Raw genomic sequence first — 20252 nt, 5'->3', positions numbered from 1 at the left:
GTTCTTGAGAGAACTAGCAACTCTCAATCTTAGAAGAATTTCCACGACACTTCTTTATGGTATAATTAATTAAAAGGCAAGTTCTTCCAGTGAGAATAACATCACTGCTATAGGGACTGTCGGTGAAACTGGCAGGAAAACTACAATGATTGGTCAAATTTGTGGAAAAGTTGAGGTGACTGGACAAAAAATGTTAAGGTTGCACAGAGTTCACAGCTATTGGTTGAACTGTTGTGATCGCAACTTCCTGTAGGCCACGGTTAATTACATTAAATTAAATTCTTTATTTACACAAGTTGAGATATGCACAGTGAACCTCGAAATTATCAAAGTGACTTTATTGGTCAGAAAGTGTAATTAATGTAAGCAATAAATGGGCACTTTTTTTCCCACAAATGGGAAAAAGGGGGGTTTATGTAGGATGTCCATTAGGGGAGCCTTAAAGCTGCAGTAGTGAAAATATTTGTCATATTTGCTGAACCTTTCACTATATCCTGACAGATAATGAGTGAGACAGAAAGAAAATATCAGGTTCTTCTGGCTGCTCCTAGGACGTCATTAACACTGAATCCAGGAGTACAAAGGGCAGAGGGGGGCAAATGAAGAGAACTTCCCTTTGAGGATCAACAAAAGACACACACAAATACTGCATAGGTCTTCAACATGATGTGAACAGCATCAATCACATTGAATCTGATCTCTTCAATTTAGCCACTCCACACACACACACACACACACACACACACACACACACACACACACACACACACACACACACACACACACACACACACACACACACACACACACACACACACACACACACACACACACACACACACACACACACACACACACACACACACACACACACACACACACACACACACACACACACACACACACACACACACACACACACACACACACACACACACACACACACACACACACACACGTCTGATTTTGCAGTGTGAACAGTCTTATCACAATTAATTTGCCTTTTTGTCACATTTGCTGAAACTTTCACTATATCCTGACAGTAGTACATGAGACAGATAATCTTAAAAAAAAAAAAAAATCAGGTTCCTCTGGCTCCTCCTAGTTTTCCTAATGGCATTTGCAAATATACAACAGGCCTGAATGAAAACAACCAATCAGAGCCTAGAGTTATAGTTCACTCCCATGTTGTCAAATACTGACAAGAAACGAGACTCAGCAATCAACCATCTTTAAGCCACCAACCCCATGTGTCTCTTTCTCGGCTCTGATTGGTTGTTTTCATTCATGCCTATTGCAGCTTGGCCTGTGAACACAGCCACAGTGCTTTAAAAAGCTATAATGAAGTGAACGAATGTGGGTGAATGGATGTATTGATCTTTTTGCTTCAGGACATACAGTATAGGCATTATAAACAATTTATGTTTAAATACAGGTTTATAAAAATCGTTATGAAAATATAGTGTTTTCTTAATTGCATATTTTGCGAGTGTGGAGACAGTGAATGGAATAACCGTATATTATGCCCATGTAATAGCTGGGCTGTACATTCTGCTTTACTTCGGTACAGGTTCTAATTTGATATAGTGTCAGTGCAGCCAGTGCTGCAGCCTGGTCACTGCTCTGATTCCTGCTGAGCCTGCTCTGGAGCCCACTCCCAGCGCCACACGTGGAGCATATGGTCATAGAACGAACAGCTCGCCAACAGACAGGACAGTGAAGGGGCGTCCTCATTACACTCGAGGGCAGGAACTGCAGCGTGGGTGGTGGAGGGCGTCGCGATTTCATCTGGGATGTATCGTCCTGCATCGTCCTCCAAGGAAGTGTCAAAGCTGGCGGTGGGAGACTCATACTGAATCCTCAAGTGTCCTCCACTCTCTGCAAGGCTTTCCTTTGGTTCTACAGCAGGAGGGGAGCCCGGAGCAGGTTCCTCCAGGGACAGCCGGGACCAGTCGGCTCCATATGCCAGGGAGTTGTGGAGGATGTAGGAGGCTACGACAGGACACACTTCTCCACTGCCCTCTGGACAGTAAGTGGAAAACAACGAAGGCTTTCAGACAAACTCGACAATGAGTAACAAGTTATGTTCCTTACAGGATACATTTCATTCATACATTTTTTTTATGTTAGGTCGGCTCTCAGGTTCACTAATGGATCCCAACTGATTCTGTGATGAAGCTGTAGGGTTCAAAGCCTGTGTTCGGTTACTGCCAGGGCAATCATCACATTTGTTCACATTCTCATTCTACTGTTTACGTATGGAGCTATTATTGTAGCAAAACTATTTGCAAATGTAAGTGGAGAGTTGTAGGTAAATTCCTATCAGAGAGTCAAAATATATGGCTGCAACCAATAATTATTTTAACGATGAATTCATCTGCTGATTAGGGCTGCCCCTGTCTCTTACGGCCCGGACACACAGCACGCATGAGCAGTGTGTGACGGCAGCGGCTTGCACCCCCGTGGTGGTCCACACAGAGAGCGTTTCTGCTGCCACCGGCCCTTGCTGTCTACATTCATTCTCTTTTTCCTTAATCTATTCATCATTTTGTCTGTGAAATGCAGGAAATAGTGAAGAAATTCCTTTTTCAAGATTCCATTTTTAATCTAACACTCAAAAACACAGAAATATTCAGTCAACTATTGTATGTGGCGAACAAAAAAAACCCAGCTAACCCACAGAAAAGATGACTAGAGAATGTTGATTTTTAGTTTTAGTTGCCGTTTCATTTTCTGTTGATCAAGTTATTGTTTTAGTAAAGCTAATGCTAATGAAGCTAACTAAACTAAATTAAACAGAATAACTAACCAACCATTACAAACAAAAACAACAAAAGGTAACTACCCAAATCAAGGACTTATTGCCCACCTCTCCCTCACACTCACCGAGGGCCGGCCGGCAGTTAAGGATATGGAAGTCATTGTGCATGCAGGCTGCCAGCAGCAGATTCTGATGGGTCGGATGCCACTTCAGCCTCCACACTCCACCACCCAGGGAACTCTCACTGAGAGGCTGCCGCATGTTCCTGCCATCCCACAGCAAGACCTGCTCATCATAGCTGCAGAGAGAAACACAAGACTTAATCAAAGAGTGAGAAAGCTTCAGTTTAGGACATGAAGGCCAAAAAACATGAAGCAGTCAAAATAGTACAAAAGGTTATTCTCTCAGAGATATTCACCTGCCTGTAGCCAGGATGTGTTCACGATGTGGGTTGCTGTGAATGCTGCACACACCCATTGAGTGCCTTTTACTGGTAAAAGTGGGGGAGGAGGGACCGGCCCTGAGATCCCAGCCTTTAAGTTTGCAGTCATCACCACCTGTTGAAGAAAAACAGCATCCAGAAATAAATAAATTAAAATATATAGCAGTTCAAATAGGCTCCCTCTTATGGACCAAAATGCTGGTTACACATCAATGCAATAACAATAATTATATAATAATATATATACCCATATCAAAACACTCCAGCATATTGTACTCCTTATTTTAAGTACATTTTGCTGATAATACCTACACAGTATGTGCTGTTACTTAAAGGCATACTGTGCAGCATTTTCAGAAAAATGAAGGTACATTTTGGTGCATTTGCACAAAATTCACGCAGGGTTGAGCAGAGAATGTAATGGCTGTGAAACAATCCAAAAATAACATTTGATCTCTCTGATTCACTGCTCTGTTCTCACTAACTCTGCTCGCTCCCTCCCTCCCTCCCTTCATTCATTCAGTATGTAGCTCGACCAATGGTGCTCTCTGGTTTGCTCGAAACGGGGAGGAGGGGCCAAATTTAAATGATGGGCGATGGGATCTCCATTATGGTGCGTAGAAAGGTGAAGGAAATCATTTACTTCAATAGATTATATACAAAGTCAATACAAAGTCGCAATGCTTGCCTCCCCCCAACACGCTCCTTTTTTCACCAATCGCCATCATGATGTATTGTTATTTCAGCATCCTTTTGATCTTTTGATTTAATACATTAAATCACAGCAAAATGTGTTTATTTTTGGCGCATACCACCATTGTAGTCCAGATTAAAAGGGCCAATATTTACATTTGTATTTGAGCTCTGGAAGCTCACGCTAAAGGAGCTCAGACTACACAGAGCTCTGGTTTGAGGTCTACGTCAGAGCACCATACTGACATTGAGCTGACAGCAGCAGGCCTGTCTATGTCGTCTTTACACAAGTTAAGACTTCAGAAAAATTTCATACAACAAATGTTTTGGTCTGGAATACTGTAATTCTTACAGTGAATGTTTTCAATTCATAAAACAAAGTTACATACACTTAAAAGTACCCATTTAAAATGTGACAGATGTAGAGGAGTGTTACCAGAATAAACCAGCTGTGTGTCCCAATAGGAAAAGGCGGAGATCCAGGCCTCGAAGTCATGGGCCTTCCACTGAGACAGAGCCGTCAGGGCGCCTTCAGCCATGGAGAGAACACTGACACAGCCTGCAGAGTCACTGCACACCACCCGCACGTCACAGCTGCTGACACCAACAACATTGCTTTATTGCCCAGTGTTGTCAGATTTGACCATTGACTGTGTATATAATGGACAGAGCTTTTGGGTCTGTGAAGTGAGGCCAACTTCTCCTTTCATTTATGAGCTCAGTAAACGGTTTACTAATGAGTGTATGGTCTCAATCTCTAGTTTCAGTCTTCTTACATACAGCATGATGTTCATCTAATAAATTATGGTCCCATTTAGAGTCAAATAGACGAAAGCGTTGCCCATTTCTCAACTAAAATCTTTTTTTAAGTGTACAGTTTCTGTTATACGAGAATGCGTGGGACCAGATGAGCCTCCATTGTTTGCTGCTATGGATGAGTCAAAACTGCACAGCCAATGAGAGCAACTCAACTTGCAGTATGTAACCTCCACTGGCTCTAACTGTCATGGTGACAGCTCTATTTTAGGGATGCACCGAAATGAAAATTCTTGGCCGAAACTGAAAACCGTAACACCGAAAGAAATTATTATGCCAATTATTAGTACCATTGCATTTATGGCTATGACTGTATACTAACCTCACTTAAATCAAGGCATTGCAATTCAAAGAATAAATCAGTTACAAAAGTATGAAAATATTTATTTAGCACTGACATTACAACAATGCCCAATATAAAATAAAATTCTAAATAAAATTTTTAACTTTAACTTAATGATGAAAGAATGAATGATGACTGATTGATTAATGAGAATAATAATCAGCCTACGAAATCCCACATCCTCTACGACAGAGAATGGCTGATCATCTAAGGCTTTAAGGCAATGAATTCCATTATTTTTTGTGTAATGCCCTTTGCCTTGGCACCATCACTGGAAAACTTTGCCTTTTCAAAAACGTCCACCAGACGAAGTGGGCGTGCTCGGATTGATTTTCCTTTTCTGTGCCACATTCTTCTCATATTCAGAATGGCAATCAGGATGTTTGGATTTCAGGTGATAAATTAAACCCGACGTGGAGAAACTCTTTGCAGATGCACCCCCTCTTGAAATTTCAGCATTGCACGTTTTGCAAATCGCTATCCGTGGGTCTTTCTCAGATATTGAAATACGTCCACACCGCAGACATGTTGGCACTTATCCAGACAAGCGTGTGCTGGCCGCGGTTTTTGTTTGCGTCATCACAACTTTCTGTTTCGGCCGTGTTGTTTCGGTGATAAAAGTATTTCGGCGGCCGAATATTCGGTGCATCCCTACTCTATTTGTCATGAAAATAGCACTTTTTTATATTTAGGAAAGGGTTTTACATGTGTATATAACTACAGTATATACATACACACACACACACACACATAATGCAACACATATGGACAGATGTAAGCTTTTACTAGGCTTTTATCACAGACTTCAAACTTTTTGCATAGGAGTTAAAAATAAATCAAACGATATTTATCAGATTCAATATGCATCTCCAATTAGATTGGGATGCAGCTAAACAAAAAGTAGCCCACTCTGGTAATATCAGTGTTTTTTATATAAAACCGGACATCAGCTGTTGTTATAAAGGTGCAGGTGCTGTTGCTGTTACCTGTCCATTCTTCCAGTGGACCAGTCTAATGACAGAGCCAAGCGATCCGCTCCCACCTCAAAACTGCTCAGAATCTGCAGACTGCGGCCGCCTTCCTACTGGATACACACGATCATGAGTCACACTGAGTCTTACATACATAATGACAGATGGAGCAGAGTAACACGCTGCCGGGCGCATCAGTTTACATCAACAGTGAAACAGGCAGACATTTAACATTTCTGGTCTGCTGAATAAATGATGTGTCTTGTTCTCTTCCCTTAGCACATTAACTGTCCTCCTCTTTAAACAGACTGAAGGGGCTGTGTGTGGTCAAACACTATTTTAGGCAGTGGTTTTCAACTTGAAAACCTGGGAATATCAGCTCAAAAATGTTTCAAACAATGTTCAAACTCAGAAATCTGTCATTTTATTCAGGTAACGCTGCGTTTCACCGGTCGCCTGTCGATGGCGTCATATCCTCTTTGTACCTGCGTCAGCGTTGTGGTTGTCATACATTAACTTTTTATCCAGTTTGAAGCCACATTGTTACCATCCACTGTTTAGATCTTGGTGCTTTTTAACTCTAGATTTGAACCGGATGAAGGATTTTAGTCATCAGACGTCTGGATCTCAAGTTATCAGAGAAACAAGCTAACGTTAGCTTCAGCTCAGCTCCAATGTCTGCCCAACAGCGTGGGAGAAACAGTGATTTTTAAGGTGGAACTGCTTTATTCAGTGTTTGTAGCGGTTTTAATCAGCGTTTGTTTTGGAGAGGAGGAGACCTCTGGATAATTGTAGACCTCCTGAACCATGAACACTGAAGGAATCCTAACCAGAAGAAGCTGACTGCAATGATGGTGAAGACAACAACTCCCATGATCCCACTGCACCCCCTAGCGGCACAAATTACACACTGTATGTTGAATTTCACTATTATTTAGTAGAAGTAGAAGAGGTAGAAGTTAGCCTGTTGATTTCATACACAGTGGTAGTTCAATGTACTGCAGAAGTTAGAAATAGTAAACAGGAAAGGAGGTGCTATTTTGGTGTACAGACTTCCACATTCTTATGTCATACCTTTGCTCACAGACAATGCCATGCTAAGCTAAATTTTAACAGAGTTTGGTTAGAATGATATGGTAGGGAAGGCTGCTTTTAACAAAAATATCAGTACTCATCTCAAAGGCTGATGTATATATTCAGCCATCATGTGTCCTGTCAAAAAAAACCTCACCTCCAATGTGGATTCTGTACACAAACATTAGCTTAATGTCTAACAATACAAGTCCCTGGCTGTGAATCTTCTGATGCCACATTTCTCACCTGACTGTCTGAGAGTGTGTACAGTTGCAGCTCTCCGGTGGCAGCTGCCACTCCCAGGACTGCCTGCCCTGACACCGGCACGTGGCACCTGAGGACATGCACATGAATCACCAAGAAGGAAAGAGATGGTGACATCAATGGCCACACAATGTTCAGACCGGCTTTCTTACCATTTCAAGTCTAAAATGGCCGCTGTGTCCATGCGCTGGAGCTCAGTTAGAGGAGGGCTCATCAATCCCACTCGCCGAAATTCAAAGAGGTACAAACGACCGGTCCGGCTCGGGGCAGCAGACTCTTCCCCTGCCTATAGGAGGAATACATCAGTCAACAGTTAGACACCAGCAGGAGGTACCTGCTAGAGCTGCTTAGGCTGTAATTAAATAGGTTTTTTTCCCTAAAGTAACTTCTGGATGGCGATGAACATCACAATTCAAGGAAATGTATTTAGAGTCTTCTTCCTCCGGTCACTCTGTAAAGATGTGGGCACAACAGTCTCTGATTTCCCATTGTTTGGCCAGCCTGAGTCCCATTTCGTCCAAACTGTTCATTAACCAGCAGCCTGTAGTCCAAGCTGGGCTGGGTGGATCATCCTCATAGCGTGCTGCTATTTAATCCAAATTCCACGCTTTGTTTTCCGATGACTGTAGATGTTTTCTGTCTTAGGTAATATGTGTTTCAGCAATAAAGAGAAAAACTCATGATCCAGTTGATTTATACAATTTTGGTTAGCCCTTAAATGGCAAATCCAATTAGACATCATTCACGTTTTCAGCAATAAAGCCGAAAAATACAGGGAAAAAAAAGTTTACGTTTTTAGGAGCTATCGGCCGCTGCATTTAGGGATTAGGGATAGACGATTACTCTGGCTCTGATGCAGTCACCTCTCAATTTAAGATAATGTTTAAAAGTTATCTTTTGTGGCACTTAAACATAGGCTTTAAGTAAAATTAGCAATACCACAATGTAAAAATAATCTTACAAGCAAAAGTCCCATATTCAAAATCTTAAGTAAAAATATAAGTAAAGTACCAAAAGTAAAAGTGCAGAGTGGCCCATTTCAGCATAAAATGATTTCATTATTATATCAACCTTCATTATCATATTTGCTCAAACTTTCACTATATCCTGACAATAGTACATGAGACAGATAATCTGTGAAAAGAAATCGTTTCCTCTGCCTTGTTCTGGCCCTCCTAATGGCATTTACAAGAATTTACCGGGCCTGAACAAAAACAACCAATCAGAGCCGAGAAAGACATTTGATTGTTGCATCTCATTACCAGGGTGTCAAATGCAGACGCTTTGGGACCCTTCAGGCCTCCAACCCAATGCGACTTGGATGTTTTCATTCAGGCCCGGGGATCAGGAGCACTAGGAGGAACCGGAGGAACCGGACTGTTTCACAGATTATCTGCCTCATGTACTGTCAGGATATAGTCAAAGTTTCAGCAAATATAACAAACAGTTATTTTCATAAACGATACCTGCTGCAGCTTTAATGTGTAATGAGCCCTTTAAATAAACAGCCAGAGGAGGATTCTGATTCCTACAGTGGATGTGGAATCGGTTAGTGTGAGGTTGTGCCCGTACTAAAACAGGTGACGGGATGTACCGGGACAGTATGTAATCTCACCCCTTTCTGTAGCTGATATGTCCCGCATGCCAGGATGTCGTGGCTCGATAAAACCGGACACCACTCCACCGTGTCGGCACTCAGCTCCGTGTCAAACACCTGTAAATTGCGGGTCTTCGACTTCCAAGCCATGACCACCCGCTCTGCATAACGTTACTTTGCAGGTGCAACAGCTGGAAAGCAAAAGTGAACTGAGATCAGTCTATGGAGCGGCGTTAAACAGCACTGCAGTGAGCTATCCGAGCTAACACAACAATCTGTTTGGTAGGTAGCTAACAAGCTATAATGAAGTCGCTGTAGTCTCACGCAGACAGTGAGACAGTAAACGAGATATTCCACGAGTGAATAAAATGTCCGAAGTCAAATCAACTTGTCTTTAGAAGAAATAATTATCAACAAAACTCACATGTGAGCCAGCCCCGACTCCACGAGTCTGTGCGTCGTTGCGTCACCACTGTGCGCCAGGGTATATTCAGGAACCACTGCAAAACAAGTTGAAGGCTAATGGTTGGTTTTTAAAGCACTGGATATGACGTCTGCTGGCCAAGCGTTGGTTTACATGAATTAGTAAATAGAATAGACCTTAATGAAACAGTGCCCCAGCTCACTGCTGTTATCATCAACATGTCGCTGTATTAATATCACTATTCTTAAGTTAGAAACTGGCCATTGTTAAAGTCAGTCGGATGCTTGTTTTGAATTCTTTTGGCAGGTTGGTACGTGTTTGACGTAATGAGGCCTCGTCCGCGGTGGTCACGTGATTTGTTTGGCTCGTGCCATAACATCCAGCCGCTGGTGTCGGGTAGTCTGCCGCGAGTGAAACATCTCTAGCTAGCACAAACAGGTACAATGGATTTCAACGTGAAGAAAATAGCCTGCGGAGCCGGACTGTTTTTCACACGCGCTGTCCAGGTAACTACTGTTTAGCTCGTGCACATTGCTGCAGTCCGGCTCATGCTTCCTTTCATTTTGACAGCCAGCTGTTGCTAACGTTACTGACTTACGTTACGGTACAATATTTGACTTCGCAGTATTGCATAGCCAAGCTAACGTAGCTCTACACAATAGCACAGAAAGCAGGTAACGTTACTTTATATTCGGCTACGTTTTGGCTACAGTTCAGGCCTACGCTGTAATCAAACAGCGTTGTTTAAATGGATTATTGGCAGTGTTTTAGTGTCTCGAGGGAAAGCTAGCGCAGCAGCCGCTGCTAGTATACATTAATTATGGACTTCGTTAAAAGAGCTAAGCAAATTATAAAAAAATAAATTAACTTTACTTCATTTGGATAAGTTTTAGGGGAGAGAGGGGACGGGAACGACAGCCTGTCAGGCGAGCCCGGACCCCTCAGGACGTCGTGACGTTAACGTTAGGTTTTTTTTTTTGGGTTGTTCCATCTTTACTTTTTGAGAGCATACCTACAACCAACAATCTGCCCTTTTAATGTCTGTACTTTACAAACTGTAAGGCAGTCAGTAATCACAATTCTAACATTAGGACGCAATGTTGAATGGACAGACAATTAAGTAAATAGTAGGGATGCACGATAATTATCAGGGCCAGCAATGGGAAATGTATATTAGTGTATTATTCCAATAAGTCAATAACAGCCAGTTAATGATCAGTTAATAATAAGAATTATTTATTTTGAATCCTTATGTTAGGTTTATGTTCTAAAAAATAAATGGACGAAGAAACAGAATTGTTTGTTTTTGTTGTCTTAACAGTGATGTCAGTTAGATTTGATTAGGTCAGAGCTATGGAATATTAAATCATCCATTTTGATTACATCTTAGCCTTATTATACAGTTTGTGAACTTCTTTTTAAAATACAAAAATGTCAAATTATGGAGAAGCAGGTCATTATTGGTTATCATATCAGCTGGAGAAAAAAAATATATGCAGGTTTAAAAAAATCTAAATCAAATCCAAGCATAATAGATGAAACAGAGTACAGCCTTTTTTACTAATGGATTAAAACCCCACAATTGTGATTCACTAGTTCACCCCTGAGACTGTGTGTGCGCTGTGTGTGAGTACTCTGCCTCAGTTCACAGAGGAGAAGCTGGGCCAGGCGGAGAAGACTGAGCTGGACGCTCACTTTGAGAACCTGATGAGCCGCGCAGACTGCACCAAAAACTGGACTGAGAAAATCTACAGACAGACTGAGGTCCTGCTGCAGCCCAACCCAAGTATGACATCAATACAGCAACCCCATAATTATTAGAGGTGGAAGGAGTACGTATAATCTTCAAGCAGAACTACTGCTGTTCTGAGCTTCATGAGATTCGTTATCAGATATTTGCCATGTAATGCAAAACACAATTGAACTAGTTTAGCATTTTATCAATAATGACTAATGAAAATAAAGTAATGCTGGCACACTGATGGAAAAATGAAACAACATCTTCTGGATTGATTAAGCCATAGTCATAGATAGGGATGCACAGATCCCATATTCAGTATTGGTATTGGTATCAGTCTGATACTGACCAAAACACTAGATGGGAAATTGTTTGGGGAAAAGTATAATCCAATATGATCCATTTGTCTAAATATAACTTAAATGCCTAACTAAATTTTAGAGTGTAAAGAGAAAAAACACAGATGAGCAGCATGTGTCACGTGAAATGTATCTAGAACATGACTGAGGACTGTCAGCAGCTCTGTCATCATGTCAGCTGTGGGGAGTTATTTTAAGCTGAAGGAACAGCCATATAATATTCATCTAAATTTCATTTTGAATGTTGGAATGGTGTTGACTAGGGATCTCACGATACCAGAAATGTAGTAGTCGATACCAATACCAGTGAAATTCAACGATGACACCGCACCAAAAACTGTCTCTCTGCTGACTATCGCAGTTATAGTTTTGCGGTTTGTGGTGATTTTAAGACTCGGTTTGTATTGAAATTAATGCAAAAACAGTCATCATCACAGATGAGTCTTCCTCCTCCTGCTGAACAGTATTTCCAACATCTGAAAGCACGTCTGATAAGTTGTTCGGAGTTAATATGTAAAATATTTTCCCGGAACTTAAGGTACTCTAGAAAAACGAGTACCGTCACATTTTCAGAACTGTGGCATCGACCTGACTCGGTTCTCGTGACATCCCAAGTGCTGACCAATCAAAATACTGCTAAAAGTTATGTGTGGAAAAAAAAGAAAAGCAGCCATATTGAATAACTTGAGTCATGTTGTGGGCTGTGTAGTTCTTCCTTCATTGGAGTATGATATTTGTTTCACAGTTTGAGCAGGATGTTTTTAGATGGCTAGGTTAAGGATCATATAAAAAAAAGTGGTATGGAAACAGCCCTAATCATAGGTTATGGACATTTTTATGAAAATATTTGTTTACCTGTTGCGCTTTTTGTTATTGTTATTTATGAAATCTCAGCACAACCCAGACAGAGAATGTTGCATTCCTTTTGCCATCAGTGTAATTAATTCAGTTACCAACAATTAGTCAGTAGTAGTAGTAGTAGTAGTAGTAGTAATAGTAGTAGTAATAGACTTAAATTAAAAAAAGTCAAAACATATACTGTAAAAGGACCACACTGGTGGCATTGCATGTTTTAACCCATTCAAGCTGCAGCAGGTAATTTTAATAAAAAATCACTTTTTGTGATATTTTGCACCAGGAGGAGTGCTCCTAATAGCATCTGCAATAATCCACAACCAGTCAGAGCAAAACAACCAACCAGAGCCCAGGAAGATAGCTGATTGATGAGTCTCATTCCTAGGTTGTCAAATACAGAAGCTTTGGGTTGGTGGCTTGAAGCAAGTGTCTGTATTTGACAACTTTAGAAGGAGACTCAACAATCAACTATTTTTCTCTGCTCTGATTGGTTGTTTTTCATTCAGGCCCGAGGATTCTTGCAAATGCCATTAGGAGCTCTAGGAGCAGCCAGAGGAACCTGTCTTTTTCACAGATTATCTGTCTTACGTACTGTTGTCAGGATATAGTGAAAGTTTCAGCAAATATGACAAAACGCTACCTACTGCAGCTTTAACTATAAATTGTGTATGCTGTATTACTTCTGACCATGTTGCAAAGAGTACTTATACCATACCTGTACAAACATGTGTTTGGATTGGTTTTCCAGTTTAGGCAACCAGTAGTACCAACCTGAAGAGGTCTAAAACTTTGTAAAGACATGTAATTCATCCCGGCTGCCTTTATTTTATGTCAGTCTGTTCAAGAACGTTCTGACATCTGGAATTTGAAATTTACCTAAATTTTGAAAACTTTTTGAAAAGAGTTATTGTGGGCAGGCTCTGTAATGTACATTAGTTAAAAAGAGTCAGTTACTCCACTGAAAACCTGTTGTTCAACTTCAGTTACATTTTTGCAATGACCTGAGGACAGACTAGCCCACTTGTCTAACACACACAGTTCTTCCTGTTGGACTGTTAGTATTGTGTATAATGTGCACATATGAAGCCACACAGAAACTTAGAAGGTCAATTTTTTGTTTTGTTTGTTGACATCACTGGCATTGTCAGCAAAGGTTGAAGGTGCCCCGCGGAGAAAAGTTATGTTTACTTTCAGTGTCTGTCACCGAAATGCAGTGTGTATCACTGAGTTCTATGAAAGCTGATGAATGTATTTACTTCCTCATAGAACATTTACCAACCTTTTAAAGGTCCAAAATGAGAGTTGTTGTGTTTTCATTACCTTAGAATGAGCTGTTTTTATCTACAGACACCGTGGGTCACTGATGTAAGTCCACCATGTTTCTACAGTAGTCCAGAATGGACAAACCAAACACTGGCTGTAGATGGGGCCTTTTGCGTTTTTTGCGAGTTTTGCAGCCATTCTAGTTTCTCCTGCACACTTCACAGCCTGTTCTCATTCCCAGGTTGTCAAACACAGATGCCAGCGGTGTTCAGTTAGTTTCAATCTGCATCTTCACCGCTAGATGTCACTAAATCCTATACACTGGTCCTTTTAAATATTTTGAAATTATGCAATCTTTAACAAATCTACCAGTCTTCCTCTTCTCTTTCTTTATTAGCACATTTCCTGTGCTTCTCTGCGCGCTACTGCCACCAACTGTCCATCAGCAGATAGCGTGCAACCGGGAGCAGGAAACATGGACCCACTCATAAAAATATTATTCCATAGTGGCACTAGTGGTCAGTTACTCCACAGGGTACCTTTTTAAAATGGGACCAGCTTGCAAGTACAACTTTGACAAAAAAAATTGAATTCAAAGTTCAAAGAGGTACTTTGTACATAATGTAGCATATTAGCATTCATTTTAGGTTTGCAGTGATATGGATTGACATACTGGAGAATAGGGAGCTCTAACATGTGGCTTTTTGATTCTCCATGCTACAGTTGATCACACTGGTGAGTATCCTGCCTCCCTACTTTAGTGCCCTGCTGTGGAAACCTTTCATGCCTTTGAATTATCAGTACAGAGAAGTCATAGATGAACGTTAACAGGACCAAATCAGCACATGATTCTTTGGCACTGAGATCAGAGTCGGCTGCAAAACACATTTTTAATGCCCAGGGAATCGAGGAATCCAGGGACTTATATGCTGCCAGCAGGACACAGAATGAGTCCTATTCTGGGACACAGTTTTTTGTTAGTCGGCACATGCTGTACATGGGTTAATGATCATATATGCCAAATGGGTATATAATAGTGAGAGCCAAATTCCTGCCCCCCTTTTGCTTACTTACTGACAGTGTATTTTCTGTGATTGTAGAGGTGGTCTTTCATCTCGTCTTTCTCGCCTTCGTCTTGCTGTCAAGCTGAAGCATGATATTTGGGTATTCTGTCCATGTTCAAAGATAAAATAGTATCTACTACTGGTTTGGCCTGAGCACTTGTTAGCATTTGTGTTGTATACAGGCCAGGAGGAGCCTGAACATGATACGCAGTGAAGTGACTCACTCACTCCTCCTGCTTCCAAGGTGACCTGCTTATATCAAACAGTGTACAGTACAGTTCAAATTAGCACAATAGACCTTTTTCACAGCAGCCATTTTGATATGAAATAGTAGGGTAAACACAGGTTTTACCACACTTTGGGCTGATGTCTTAAAGATAGCTTATTGGTTCATTCTCAGCATCAGTATTTGATGCCCTGGGTCTCAACATCAAATATCTTTCTTGGCTCTGATTGGTTGTTGTACAAAAGCACATAAAAAGGTACACCTCCAAAAAATCAATATCAGTTTAAGTGGGCTCTATATTAAGAACATGTTCCTACCATCCCTTTAAGGGCCATATACCAGAGTGGTATCAATCCTTTCTTCTAAAAGACCTTAGCTTAAAATATGGACAGAAACACAGTGTCATATTTTAGCTTTGGGAATTTGGCTTGCCACATTGTTTAACATTTACACAGTTGCCACACATCTGTTCATATTCATATTGTCCTCACATCATCTCTGACTAGTTGATCCTCATTACTCCTGCTCCATGTAGCAATATATGAGAGTGTACTGATGTTTGTGTTTGTGTAGGAACCATACTTAACTCCTTTTCTTTCTCGCACAGAGGTTGCAGGCTGCAGATTTCTGTCTTGATGTACAAAGTTTTTCACATGTACAATATGACTTCTCAGGCAGCTAGCTTGTTACTGAATCACCTCTCTGTAGTCACCTTAAGTCTCAAGTCATGCCCCCTATATCAGCATGTAATTAACAGAAGACTTGAAAAGTGCTATACAAGGTAAGTGTGATCAGTAACAAGTATGTGAGCAAAAAGGGATGATGAGAAAAGAATAAAACAAATCAAATTCACAGAACACAGAAACAAGAATGTGAAATTAAATGAAAACTTGAAGAAATCCTCATCTACAGTATGAATTCGTCATGACATCTGAGATTTACCCCTGAAAAGACAAATTTGTCAAATTTGAACCATCTGGCTTCTACCGAATCGCTGCATAGTCACTGTGTACCTGGGGAAAACATGTTTACTGTGTAGCTTTTATAGTTCTGGTGACTCAACTCATCCATGCTTTTCAGTTATCCTACATAATAAACATTAGACTTGGGTGGTGACAAGGTATACACTGGTATTTTCATCCTGGCAATACAGCAATGGTAATGCATCAGTAATGACATTTGTTTAGACTAGGCAAGGCTTAGGACCTACTAATAGACACACACAAACAAATTGCTATTTGTAATACCCTGTGACACCACACATATAGCAGCACATACCTGTCTAGACCATGTCAGTATTACTCAGAAATATTTATGTTTGAAGGTATTGAAACAAAGATATCACCCAAGCCTAATCACATCAGACATCACAGTCATAATAATTTGTGAGTTTTACATGGTGAACAGGGTCTGGACATAAGAGCACCTACACTCTTATGCAGTGTGTTCATGTATGAAACTTATATAATATATATTATAGTGTGTGGATTTTTATAGATTCATTGCATTACAAGCAGTAGCAAAATAACAGAGACCTTACAATATATCTGTGCTGAGTATCTGAATTATTGATTCAGGTCAGTGGTAGTTTTTGAGCAGCTGTCTTGTTGTGGTGACAGTTTTTCCTCGAATGCTATTACAGACGATGCATATTTTAAGCAGAACAACCACAACAACTAAATGCTGCATACAGGTAAATGTATGAATAGTTGAACCGTAAAAAAGGTAATTCTGCTAAATAAGCATCTTTACTCACTCAGGTATATTATGGCTTTGTAAATGTGTATTTTTACTTTGTTGTCTAGTTAATTCTGTTTAATCAGTTGATGTTTGACCAGGGGCCTGAAAAACAAATCACCAGTTTATAGAGTTGTTTTGGCCAACATGTTAGCACACTGCTTAATTTTACATCCAGCAGACCCACCTGGTGAATAAAGTCCAAAAGGTAGCCTCTATTTTCCTCTGATTCCAGAGTGTTTATTTCGTTAGAGGCCCAAGTTTGTTATTTTCATCAGCCACTCTGTAATTCTGTCTGTCTGTTGTGCTGAGCAGGTATTATTCAGCATGTTTATGTGCTTTCTTGAGAGTGGCTCAAACTCAAGTCATAAAACCAAAACAATGAGCTACAAGAAACTACGGTTGGGTTCTAATACTCCAGGTCACCACTAAAGGGCATAGTTTTCACTGGGCTTCTTTGTTCCCAGCTGTGCTGTAAATTACTCTTCTCTAATAATTCTTCTCAACTTTCTCTGCAGGTGCCAGAATTGAGGAATTTCTCTATGAAAAGTTGGATAGGAAGGCACCATCCAGGATTACCAATGCAGAGCTGCTGGGTCAATATATGCAGGATGCAGCAAAGGAATTTGGTCCCGGAACTCCATATGGTCAGTATACAACCACTTAAACAACACAATCTTCAAGGGGTCAAAATTTAAATTTGACTCAGTGTGGTGTTTTTTTTACAATTGCTAAGTCACATTTGTCTACATCTATATATAGTTTTAACTTTTCACATAGTTGTCTTTAGGATTTCAGCACAGCTGTTGGACCCAGATGGACTAATGCAACCACTTGTACCAACTCTTGTATCCAAACACTAACAAACCTTTGTCTGCCAACAGAAACGCTTTGCCATTCATTATATACTGACCATACAAATCATTAACAGGAATCCAAATGTCAGCAGTTTCTATTGTACAAACTGCAACACAGTAAAAACAGAACATAACTTTAACATTGCTTCCTTTCCAGACATTTTAAAATAGTTGTATAAACACTTCAGACTCACATAAAATACTAAGTAAGTTAACAAAGAGATATTTCTCAAATAAGAAAGAAATTGTCACAAATTCTTGTGCTCCATGGGGCTTTGCCCTGTAGATATGAATAGCTCATTCAAAGTTAAGACATTCTTATATTCAGGTGATTATACACTAAAGCAAAGCAAAGTAAAAACATACCTTTGAATATTATATTCCATTTCTGACAACATATCCTCTTAAATTGCAGTCAAGCTCAACCGGTAGAGGGCGTGCACCGTGCACTAAGGTCGAGTCCTAAAAAGACCCTGTTTCTCATCTCTGCATATTAACCCCTCTCTCTCCCCCCTCTCCTCTCCTCTCCTCTCTTCCGCTGCTCCTATCCAATACAGGCACAAGCACAAATAACCATCTCTAAAAAAAAAAAACAGCTCTATCTAAAGATCCTAGTACTGATTACATATTGATATTAAGATTTCCCAATTAGATTATTACTTGGTAAACTACTTGGATAAGATCTTTTTTTCTTTTTTCTGGTAGTAACGGTAAGTACCCAATTGTGCTCTGGATATTCTCATAAATTCCTCTAAGTTTTCCTCTCACTCTCCACCCCATTCTTAGCAGTGATGGTTTTATACAGGAAAGGTCCCATTGAGATTAAAGATCTCTTTTTTTTTTCCCAACAATATTTTTATTGAACTTTTATATATATATATATTTCACTTATACAGATAGACAACAATCAAAACAATAACATCCATAAAATAAACAGTCACAATTTCACAAGACATTTCACATACTTCACACATTTAACAAATTAACTAAACTAAATAAAACACAAACACTCAACAACATATGTCAACACAGCAGTTTCAAGTTGATTGTGCACTTTAACGTTTAAGAAACTCTATTAAAGGTTTCCACACAGTCTCAAACTCTGCAATCCTTCCCCTGGTTATATAAGTCACTCTTTCCAACACAATACAAGATTCCATCTCCTTTATCCACACATGTATCGTGGGCACATCCATTTTTTTCCAAGACAGAGCAATCATCCTCCTAGCCTGCAGGAGTCCGAAGTTTTTTGGATATATACCAAGTATACATATTCCCGCCTGGTGAGGTACTTTCACTCCAACAATCTCAGATAAAGTCAGAACAACTTCTTTCCAATATTTTTTTATTTTTGGGCAATCCCATATACAGTGGTACAGAGTACCCTTTCCTTCCAAGCACTTAATGCACGTGTCTGGCACATCAGGGGACCATCGATTTAACTTAACCAGGGTAATGTATGTTCTCATCAATCATTTGTATTGTAATAATTTCATTCTAGTACTGGTATATTGTTTTTGGGCTTTAAAACATGCCTTTTCCCAATCAGCCTTTTGTATGTCTTCCTGAATATCCAGTCTCCATGCCTCTTGCCTGTCGATGGTGGACTCTTTATCATATGACATCTAGATCTGTTTCCTCCTCTCTAGAAGCTGAAGCGTAAGGTCTTCAAGATGTGATAGTGGTGGTTCAGTTACTACATTCTTATGTTTAGATAAAATAAAATGTTTCAATTGCAGATACTTAAAAAAAATGTTTCTCGGAATATAGTATGCTTGGCACATCTGATCGAATGTAAGAAGATTACCATCCATAGAAAGGTCCTCTATTTTTTGCGCACTGTTATCTGCCCAAATTTTTAATCCACCGTCTGCCCTTCCTGCTTTGAAATATGTATTGCCCCATATGGGGGAGAAACGAGAGATGGAAAGAGTGTCTCCAATATGCTGATGTGCTTTTGTGGATCTGCAGATTACATATACAGCCTTAATGGGAGGTTTGGTACTGATGCCTGCTCAATATTCACCCAGGTTGGAGGGCAAAACATTAAATAAGTATGCCCATTCTATTCTATCAAAAACTTGCTGGGCATCCAGTGAGAGTACTGCTGTATCTTTTGCATCAAACTTTTCATGAATTATGTTAAGAACTCGTCTAATATTATGAAATCCTTGGCGTTTTTGGACAAAACCATTCTGATCATGATGAACTATGCATGGTATATAAGGGTCCAGTCTCCTTGCTAAGGCTTTAAAAGATCTCTCTTTTAAGGGACTTCTAGCCAAGACAGGCAGCAGCAAAAAATAAGAACAATGTTTTTTTAACATATAACATGTTATCATAATTCCACAATAGGACAGAATACAGCTTCCAAAATTACCATACAGCTGTTTCTAAAAGTGAATATCATAACCTTCATGTGATTTTTTTTTTTTTAAGTATTTTTTTTTGGGAAAGGGGGGCAGAGAGGGGGGATGACATGCAGCAAACGGCTGCAGGTCGGATTCGAACCCGGGCCACTGTGTATATGGGTCGCCAGCTCTAACGACCGAGCTAACTGGATGCCCATATCATAACCTTCATGAAGATCAAATTTATAGCTGTTAGCTGCCTAATAAAGTCAGTGAACCATTCAAAAGTTTGGAGTCACCTGCCACAAAAGCTTGATTCTGTACAGTCAGATGGTTGAGAGGACTGCTCTATGTTTCTGAATGCCCTTTCATGCTTTGAGTTTGTAGAAAGTCAAATGTCAATGTATGAAGGGTTTT

At 40.1% G+C, this 20252-nt stretch overlaps 2 protein-coding genes across 5 annotated transcripts in view; one reads left to right on the top strand and one right to left on the bottom strand.

Annotated features, from left to right (window-relative positions):
• Positions 1 to 321: 321 nt before the first annotated feature.
• Positions 322 to 9478, bottom strand: dph7 (diphthamide biosynthesis 7). Of its 2 annotated transcripts, none has more exons than XM_051422344.1 (9): positions 9386 to 9478; positions 8980 to 9152; positions 7517 to 7650; positions 7347 to 7434; positions 6042 to 6136; positions 4333 to 4493; positions 3180 to 3318; positions 2887 to 3059; positions 322 to 2022 (listed from the first exon to the last, which is right to left on the bottom strand). In XM_051422344.1, exons 2-9 carry the CDS (start codon positions 9109 to 9111, stop codon positions 1616 to 1618), a joined length of 1329 nt encoding a protein of 442 aa, XP_051278304.1. In that variant the 5' UTR covers positions 9112 to 9152; positions 9386 to 9478; the 3' UTR covers positions 322 to 1615. The 2 variants fall into 2 exon arrangements, with proteins under 2 accessions (XP_051278304.1, XP_051278305.1); XM_051422345.1 differs by having other exon boundaries at positions 4333 to 4490; positions 9386 to 9461.
• LOC127375927 (endophilin-B2) overlaps positions 9224 to 20252 on the top strand; it is a 36867-nt gene continuing 25838 nt past the window's right edge. Inside the window, exons 1-4 of one of the 3 annotated variants that reach the window (XM_051422358.1) lie at positions 9224 to 9243; positions 11030 to 11171; positions 14324 to 14335; positions 17146 to 17274. In XM_051422358.1, the coding sequence (XP_051278318.1) occupies positions 11093 to 11171; positions 14324 to 14335; positions 17146 to 17274 (220 nt within the window). In that variant the 5' untranslated portion in view covers positions 9224 to 9243; positions 11030 to 11092. Of the gene's footprint in view, positions 9244 to 9500; positions 9892 to 11029; positions 11172 to 14323; positions 14336 to 17145; positions 17275 to 20252 lie in introns of those variants that run through there. The other 2 variants (XM_051422355.1, XM_051422357.1) reach the window with 2 other exon arrangements.

The sequence above is a fragment of the Dicentrarchus labrax genome, unplaced genomic scaffold (assembly GCF_905237075.1).
Source record: "Dicentrarchus labrax unplaced genomic scaffold, dlabrax2021, whole genome shotgun sequence".
Lineage (NCBI taxonomy): Eukaryota > Metazoa > Chordata > Actinopteri > Moronidae > Dicentrarchus > Dicentrarchus labrax.
Note: the sequence above shows the minus strand (reverse complement) of the source record. Positions and strands in the feature narration are given on the sequence as shown.